The 10,000-nt window shown below is 46.0% G+C and overlaps 1 protein-coding gene across 3 annotated transcripts in view; it reads left to right on the top strand.

Moving 5' to 3' along the window:
* The window catches only part of LOC121712879 (PAK4-inhibitor INKA2-like), a 16,998-nt gene extending 10,570 nt beyond the window's left edge, over positions 1 to 6,428 (top strand). For all 3 annotated transcript variants that reach the window (XM_042096959.1, XM_042096958.1, XM_042096960.1), the window contains exon 2: positions 5,037 to 6,428. In XM_042096959.1, coding sequence (XP_041952893.1) covers positions 5,037 to 6,290 — 1,254 coding nt within the window. In that variant the 3' untranslated portion in view covers positions 6,291 to 6,428. The remainder of the gene's footprint in view (positions 1 to 5,036) is intronic.
* Positions 6,429 to 10,000: the final 3,572 nt, after the last annotated feature.

The following is a 10,000-nucleotide window of genomic DNA, read 5'->3' as shown; positions in this document are numbered from 1 at the left end:
CAAATGCCTTCCTGTTACGTCCTGGTATCACGGAGTTACGAACGATAAACGATTTTTGATGGTCACAAGTTTACTTCATTAGCGGTTTATTTTTTTGGATTATTAAAGAGTGTTTTTCATTTAAAGGTTTGACTTCGTGCTTATTCAGAAGAGCATTTAGTGCTCTCCCCAATCCCAGACGTTCACATTGCATGTTTGTTTGTAATGGATGCAACCGCGAGATAGGCTATGCGTTTGACAATAAGTTGTTAACAGAACCAAGACATATAGCCCAGCAGCAATCTAGGGACTGATCGTTATTTATTGAAGGGGCCACCGGAGGAATTTTGAGTGCTTCAGTTGGAAGTTGAATGACCCTCTCTTGCCTGCTAGAAATTGTTCAATGACCCTCCGACAGAATTGTTAAAAAAAGACATGACCCTCCCCTGCCAATTGTCTTCCGCCCGCGCCACAACCACACACTTTGTGATAACATTCTTAAATCAATCTTTCCCGTGAGCTTGCATGCTACCAGTCCTTCCTTTTCAAATGTGTTGCGCCTGTTTGCACAATTTCACAAATAATCATATGTGATTAATAGTATGACAAATAATCCCTGTGCACGGGGACCGAAACAATGCATGCCAACTTTTTCCGTGTTTATCGCGTATTTTAACTTTCCCCGCTGTCTTGCCGTTTTAATGTTTTCCCATAGAATATCCTTTAATACTCTCATAACAGCCCTGCCATCGGGCCTGTCTCTGTGTTGCCCTGTTGCTACCCCTTGCCCTTCCAACGAAACAGATGTCTTCAAATCATCGTTTTCCTTGCTTGAAGGCGAACTTAGAGTGATGTTAACCTATTTAAGTTTAACGGCGCGATTGCCGTGAGAGCACGATTCATTGGCGCTTGCATGTTCGGCCTTATGTCTACGTGCGCACCTGAGGCTACTCAGCTGCAAGAGAAATAATTTCCCCTCTTTGTATGTTCACTGCAAGTTGGCCTACCATAACTTACCAACTCTGCACTGTAGACTGGCTATTTATATTTTTCTGTGAAATAAGCAAATGTATTTGTTCAACTTTATGAAGCAGAATTACGCATAGGGTACTTGGAACATAATACATTTGACAAAGGACAGATGAATGTTGCTAGTGACAAAATATTAACTTTCAGTGTTTTACGATGTCTTTGTCATGGGGAAGTGTTTTTCCCCATGCATTTATTCTAGGTTACTGTCAGTGACTGCCGTGAGAGAAGCGGGTTCTGTGTTTCGTTCATGTCAGTGACTGACGCGAGAGAAGCGGGGTCTGTGTTGTGTTGTGTTGCGTTGCGTTAATTTATTTTCATTGGGCATACCGTGCCGTGCCGTCCACAGCTCTTCAGTTCTGACAAAGCCAAAATTACTCCTTTTGAAACAATGAGTGCAGGAAGGGGGGGGGGGTGTCCCAAGCAGCTTTCAGCCATAAGGCTACTTTGAGAACATTTCAATTCACCCGACACTAATATTCAAAATGTTGAAAACTATTTCGGCATAGCCTATAAAGCAGTTTAATTAAATGGAATGTTAGTTGTAAACAAACGAGCTACTTGGTGAGGCTTGGCCTCACAGATGCGCCAGGAAAAATCTTCACGATAGGCCTATTAACTAACCACCCGATTCACGTTGGCTGGGGGGAAGGGGGGCCATCAGACAATTGTGCCCAGTTAATCCGGCCCTTCCCCCAAAAAATCACACCTTCCCACCTCTGACAGCTTAAAAGAAGTCAAGAGGACTCCTTACTCACAGACCTATTCACAAACCTGCGGTTTTGAAATCCTATGCAGCTACAGGAGCTTCCAATCGCGAGGAAGCAATTTTGCATTGTAGGCATAACTAACATGCAATAACGCCGCCAACAACAACCAAAACTAGGCTAGTCATTGTCAACATGTAAATTAAATGTAACATTATTGTGATTGACAATTTTGCATTCATAAAAGGGATGCAATAACGCCACTAACAACAACACAAACTACTCATTGTTAACATGGAAATGAAATGTAACGTTTCATTGTGAATCAAATTAAAATGTTCTCCTCTTTGCAAACGTAGCCTAGGGATATGGTGACAGATTAATTTAATAAATGTTGCAAAGGTAGGCTACTGCATCAATCCATAGGCCTGTTTCATTAGGCTACTAAGCTATTTGTTTTGCCTTACTCTTTATTCATTTAGGCTAGGCCTTTTTATTCAGTTATTAATCATCTTCCGTCCTTCACACTACTTGTGTAGCGCACGCATTCTCCGACCTGTCACCTGTCAGTCATCATCGGAAGAGAGGTGTTTGGAATTCCCGCGTTACAATCGTCAGCCAATCAAGGTGGTCACTTCAGTCAAGCTCGTGCATGAGTAATGACGTCATCCATAGCCACGAAGACTCACTCCTAGTTTAGGAGTTGTCTGAAAGGCTTTGTGAATAACTTTTAAGAGAAAACTCCAATCTAAAATCTTTAAGTGCGATTTAGGAGTAGCCTACTCCTAGTAGTAAGATAAAAGCCTTTGTGAATAGCCTACGGCCCCAGTTATTCATCATCTTCCGTCCTTGTGTAGCGCACGCATTCTGAGACCTGTCACTCATCATCGTAAGGGAGGTGTTTGGAATCATGCCCGCGTTACAATCATCAGCCAATCAGCCAATCAAGGTGGTCACGCTTGCCCATTTACCCAAATTAATGGTCGAATATTACTGATGATAATTGTTATTTAAGAACATGCAGTGTGCGTAGGGTACCAAAAACATCTTGCTCGTAAAAAAGCATCATAACGCACATTCTGGCGGGTCTGTTATTTACTGTAGGCTGCGCAAACCACATGCCATATTTTGGGCAAGCCTGCATTCATTCATTCATTCAACCTTTATTTATTCTCGGAGGGTCATTGAGGGAAGCCCTCATTTTCAATGAAGCCGAAATTACAGAAGCGAAGCAAAGCGCTCCACAAACAAGACAACATTCGAGGCCTTCTGTTGAAGAATTTTATATAAAGCCTGCGCAGACAGTAATCCTCCTGCCCCTGATAGGTCTACCACAGCTGTGGATAGTGTGGAATGTTCAAGTAATAACACAATCCAATGTGTGTCTCAATTGTCCCCCGCTGACCACCTCACACATTTTTCTAGATTTTGCAACGAACTTACATGACACAATGCCATAAAATATGCCAGTTTTAGGACACAGAATAATGTTTGTAATGATACCAGGTAGGCCAGGTATTGTCGAAGGTGCATGGTGAAGTGAAATTCTTACTTTGGAAAACAAACATTTGCCGATATCATCGCCGATCATCAGAATATTGCAATAGATTCTGTGTTCTGGACTGCAGGTAACTTGTTAAGCCAGTGGTTCTCAAACTTTTATTTCATTCCCCACTTTGATCAAGGGGCATGACTGATGATAGTGGAGATAACGTGTTATCCCGAGGCTTTTGCAAGTCAGCATCTTCGAAGGTAGTCTATTAAAAATTAAAAAAAGTTTTCGATGTCCCAAACGGAGAGCCATACTTTATTGTTTTTAACGATCTCTATGCTACTCACAAAAATGTAGGCATGGGGACATGATGAAGTAGGTTATCCAACTGTCGTGTGTTAAATTATTGTTTGTGATTACGAGCCAGTGGTTTTCAAACATTATGTGTGACTCGGACATCTAACTAAATGCAACAGGCTCATATCGTCCTCGCATTCGCAAAATGAGGACCAGTGTTTTGTCAAATTGCAAATAGCTATTCGTTTTAACTATTTTTTTTTTATGATAGTAGCCTATACAAAAAGCACTTTATACTATCTTAATATTGGAATATGGGGAGGGAAGTGGCGCGTCTGCAGTCAGCCAAATATGAATGTAATTCTGCGGCATAAAGCAGATGTAATTGTTTACAGAAAAATAAAAATGACATGTCAAGCAGTCAATTGACTACATTGCAGTCAAGAAGTAGGGCAAATTAATTTACGAAACCAAAACGTGGGTCATAGTTGTCTAAGCCTCTATTGCGTAGCCTGTTAAAAACGTCGCCAGATAGTATTAAATCGGCAACAACATTGTTTTCTGCAGAAGCCTACCCAAGGCTACAGATTAATTCTGAACAGTTATTTCTCTACTGGCTCAATTATCACACCACTGTTTTGATTTGCGTAGTTGCGTTAACCCCAACACTGACAATAATGTAGACAGCAAATTTCGATTTCGATTTTCGTGTAGTCAAGCCTTAAGCCATACCCAAGTAGCCTAAATCGAGGTAATGTTTAATTATGCATGATTTATTTTGTTATTGAATTCGTAGGCTGGGATTACTCTCGGCAACAATTATGTAAGGGACGGCAGGCAGAGCGATGTACAGTGGCAGAGCGACGCACAGTGGCTGAAAGTGGTACTAAAGCTTCTCGCAGCTTCACGCCGCGTAATGCGCGAATGAAGTGGTCATTTGAAAGCGATGCCCACTGTACACACACACACGCACACACACACACAGGAACATGCATGCACATACATACATGCATACACACACATACACACACACACGCACAAACACACACACCCATTTGTCATTGTACTGACATGCATTGGAGGCCTGAGTGTCCCATGTGTGCTGAATGGATAACGAGTCTGTGTGTGTGTATCTGTATGTGTGTGTGTGTGTGTGTGTGTGCGCGTGTGTGCGTCCGTATCTGTGTGTGTGTAGGTGTGCCTGTGTGTGCCTGTGTGTGTGTGTGTGTGTGTGTGTGTGTGTGTGTGTGTGTGTGTGTGTGTGTAAGCCAGTGGGCTGATCTATGGAGTGTGGGTGAGGAATATTTCTGTGTTAAGAACATTATGACGATAATTACATACTGCAACTGTTTTAGATTTGATTTAGTCTCCTTTAACGTGAATCTTTTTTTTTCTCTTTCTCCTTTTTTTCTCCCTCTCTCTCCCTCTCTCTCCCTCTCTCTCCCTTTCTCTCTCTCTCTCTCTCTCCCTCTCTCTCCCTCTCTCTCCCTCTCTCTCTCTCTCTCTCCCTCTCTCTCCCTCTACCCCCCCAGCTGTCGATGCGTGAGGCGGGCGATGGCCTCCACGCTCAGATGAACTCCATGATGGGGGCTCTACAGGAACTCAAACTGCTGCAAGTTCAGACGGCTCTGGAGCACCTGGACATCTCCGCCAAGCCTCCCTCCCACACACACACGCACACGCACACACACACACACTCGCACACACTCACCCAGACACACACACAGCTGACCCAGCCTCTCTTTGACGAGCCTCCATTCCCAGACCCCCCCTCCCTACTGGAGCTCGGCTCCGCCTTCATCTCCGACTCATCGATGGAGGAGGCCACACCCCCACCACCGCCACGCCCCCTTAAGAAGCGCGCCTCCCACCGGGGCAGTGTCAGCACCTCCCCCTCCTCGTCCTCCTCCTCCTCTTCCTCCTCATCAGGGTCAGGCTCAGCAGACAGCAGCCTGCTGCTCTCTCACAGGTCCTCTTGCCACAGCGCCACCTCTTATGAGGACGCTTCCTGCTCCGCCTCTGGATCAGGCTCAGGTTCTAGTTCTAGTTCTGGTTCTGGTTCTGGTTCCGGTTCCAGTTCCAGTACCAGCTGGCACTCGCGGGCGTCTGTGCGTCAGCGTCAGCCCCCGGTGGTCACTGCCCCTCCACCTCCGCCCCTCTCGCTGTCCGAGCTGCAGGAGCTGCTCCAGTGCCTGTCACGGCAGGGCCCGCCCCTACGCCACGACCTTTGCCCTCTGGGGGACGAGGAGGAGGAGGATGGCGGTGACTGGACGTCCTCGCTGATGAGCTGCAGCCGCACGCGCCAGCCGCTGGTGCTTGGCGACAGCTTCCTGGCCGACCTGGTGGGCAACTGGCTGGACCTACCGGAGGTGGGCGGGGCCGAGGAGGGGGCGGCGGCCGGTCGGTGTGACGGCGGACACACCCCGCGTCCATCTCGCGCCCAGGAGCTGCGTCGCCGCCTGGCGCTCACCACCGGGATCTTCAAGAAGGTCCTGCGCAGCGTCCGGCCCGACCGCGACAAGCTGCTGAAGCAGAGGCCTGGCTGGCCTGACCCCACGGAACTGCAGAACCCGGACCAGCTGCACAAGAGAACCAAGAAGAGCACAGCCGCCGCCAAACCCAAGGGCAGCTTCTACCGGCCCTTCTGGAGCCGCAAGGGGAAGGCCGGTGCCAGTCTGCCCACCGACAGGCTGCCTCCGCTGGGCATCGGCCCACAGAGGGGGGCCTGGGTGCCCGCCGAGAGGGGGCACCCCCTGTTCGACCACAACGCTGCCATCTGGGTGTGAGAGCCCACTCTGGGCACTGGGGTGCCAGAGCAGAGACTGGCACATACAGAGACTGGCACTGGCACTGGCACACACACACACACACACACACACACACACACTGGCACAGACAGAGAGCGGCGCACACACACACACACACACACACACACACACACACACACACACACTGGCACAGACAGAGAGCAGCACACACACACACACACACACACACACTGGCACAAACAGAGACTGCCATACACAGACGGGCACCGAAAGACGGACGTGTAGACACTGACATACACACTGACAAAATGAGATTGGCACTGAGACTGGTACAGTGAGACTGGCATATCCACATTGGCACAATGACTGGCACAGTAATACTGCCATATCCACATTGGCACAGTGACTGGCACAGTAATACTGCCATATCCACATTGGCACAGTGACTGGCACAGTAATACTGCCATATCCACACTGGCACAGTGAGACTGGCATATCCACACTGGCACAGTGAGACTGGCATATCCACACTGTGGGGTGTATTTGTGATGAAAAGGGGGTTTGTGCCAATGCAGCCCCACTGCCAAGGCTGCTGAAAACAGACTGCTTGTGTGCGTGTGTGTGTGTGAATATCTGAGATTCCAAAGCCTTGCACACAGCGAGGATGCTGTACAAAGATGTGTGTGTTGTGTGTGAGAGAGAAGATAGTGTGTGTGTACATGTGGGTATATGTGTGTTGTGTGTGAGAGAGAAGAGTTTGTGTGTGTGTGTGTGTGTACATGTGATGTAGGTATATGTGTAAGAGAGAAGAGAGTGTGTGAGCATGTGTGTGTGTGTGTGTGTGTGTGATTAATGATACATTCCTAAGGCATCCTATGGAACATTTCAGCATCAGAGATACCCCACAGAGACCAATGGACACAAGGCACCACTACAAACACTCTACAATATGCACCCTAGAAACACACACACACACACACACACACACACGCACACACACTCAGGCATAAAGACCCCTGCAAACACTCTACAATATGCACCCCAGAAACACACACACACACTCAGGCATAAAGACCACCACAAACACTCTACAATATTCATTCCAGAAACACACACACACTCAGGCATAAAGACCACCACAAACACTCTACAATATGCACCCCAGAAACACACACTCAAAGACACAAAGACCACCACACATTCTTGATATGCACTCTGGAAGAACACATCCGCTCTCAGACTAAAAGCACACACACACACACACAGACACACATACACACACACACACGTAAATGAACTTGATGTCATATTGACCTTGTGTCAGAGGACAAGTCCAGTCCCTCTGGGCTGATGAGGTGAGAGAAAGCCACTCCTAGAGCTGCTATATGGAGTAGAGACGAGATGTTTATCACAGCAATAAACCCCCTCAGGAAACAACCTCAACCTAAACACTTACACTATACTTACACATATCTAACAAACACACTATAAACACAGACTCAGTGTATAAACAGTTAAGTACCATATGTTACACACATTTACAATACAGGTCATATAACATACACATGACTGAATAGATTCACATCATATCATAAACACATCACACACACACACACATGACACAGAACCAGCCTTTATATCCGCACCAACCACACAGGTTGTGATGTGATGACATCACTGATTTTACAGCGCAGGCCTGACCTATGCTGAAGAACTGGGGCAGAAGACATGTACATACACACACACACACACAGACACATACGAGTCCTTTGTTTCAGCACTGTGGGGGACTCTATTTAGACTCTCACATCATTACTGACAGCGCCATTTTATTCATACAGCAGACACACACACATTTGATTTACAATCTTCACACGCATAGAGCTTCATACAGTCAGAGCATCATTACTGACAGCGCCATTATATTCAAACAGGAGACCAAACACTAGTGCTCACACACACACTGGTGTTTACACACACTCAGGGATGCTCAGCTGGATGCACATGACTCCAAACACAGCTCTGCATACATACACACACAGCTTCAAGCACTGTAGCCGATGGGAAAGGACATAGCTCATAAAAAGCTTTCCTGAATGATTGTGTCTCCACAGTCATATGCACACACACACACACACACAATAAACAGAGAATTGTAAAACATGGCTCATGCATCCACAAAAACACATACATACACAAATCAGACAAACCCACACACACAAACTCATACAGAAAAACTCCAAACACGTGCACACACACACACTCCCAAATGTGCACTCCTGAGCTCAACCTAATTCCCATGGGCCGTTGTTCAGTGTTAAATCATCCATGAACACAATGCCTGAGTCTGCGTTGGCCGAAACAAGGCCCTGTTTTATATCAACACCCTGCGCTGGTGCCCCCCTGCCACGTCCCATCAGACTGCCCGGGCAGACTACGCCGAGTAGCCTTTTAGGGTCACCCCACTCAGACCGCTTAGGGGCCTAAAGCTCTTCTGCTTCACCAAGCCCTGTTAATACACACCTGTCAGAGCATGATGGCCTTCGCCATGCCGCATTGAGCACACGTATTTTAAAGATTCATGTCTTGAGAACTGTTCTTTTTTTATTTTTCATGTCACCTTTTTTAAATTATTCTTGTTTAAAAATGTTCTGTGTTGTGTATAAACCGATGAGATTGCCCTTTTCCAGTGAGTAGAGTTTTCCTATGCAAGAGGTGATGAGTTGGCTGAAGAGAGATGTATTTGCCTGCTGTAGAGCGAGTTTAATAAATTATAGCACGCATGATGGTGTGTGTGTGTGCCTTTACTCCTGGTCACATCACACACACACACACACACACGACCACATACACAGGCCTACTTGGGGTTTGGGTGCAAGGCTGTATTTATGTCCATGACTGACTTCATTGGTTGATGTAGAAGTCATGCATGACCTGGTTTTGCTTGATATCAGTTGGGGCAAACTGATTTATCAGAGCATGCGTTTGTTTATATATAGCTTCCAATAGTTTCCATTTGGGAACACACACACACACAGACGTTGTTTCATCAGAGCATGTCAGTACAGGAGAGGGTGGAGCAGAGGTGGCAGGACGTTGGGTCAGGGTACACAGCAACTTCCTGTCATTCATCTAAGCACTTCCTGTCTGAAGTGCCCGGAGTAAACAGGAACAATGAAAGCTCACAACGGCAGAAGCTCCCCTCTCCACTTCAAGGAGGTCAGTTTAAGCACTATAGTCCTCTCTAGGTCAGTTTAAACAATATAATACTCTACAAAGGTCAGTTTAAGCTCTATAGTCCTCTCCAAGGTCAGGTTAAACACTAGTCCTCTCTAAAGCCAGTTTAAACAGTCCAGTCCTCTCTAAAGTCAGTTTAAACATTATAGTCCTCTCTAAGGTCTGTTTAAATATTATACAGTTTAACGGTAACACTTTACTTGAAGGTATCGTTAAGACAGTGACATGACACTGTCATAACCCTAACACTAACCCTAACTTGTCATGACAAAAAACGAATGACATTTGACAGAAGCGAGTGACAGAAGTGTTGTCATAAACGTTTATAACTTGTTTATAATGTTTATGACACGTTCATGACAGTGTCACGTCACTCTTATGTAGATACCTTCAAGTAAAGTGTAACTGTTTAAACATTAAACATAGACTTTAAGGTCTGTTTAAATATTATAATTTTTAAGGTCTGTTTAAACATTATAATCTTTAAGGTC

Source organism: Alosa sapidissima, chromosome 7 (genome assembly GCF_018492685.1).
Source record: "Alosa sapidissima isolate fAloSap1 chromosome 7, fAloSap1.pri, whole genome shotgun sequence".
Taxonomy (NCBI): domain Eukaryota; kingdom Metazoa; phylum Chordata; class Actinopteri; order Clupeiformes; family Clupeidae; genus Alosa; species Alosa sapidissima.
This window is presented reverse-complemented; position numbering and strand designations above follow the sequence as displayed.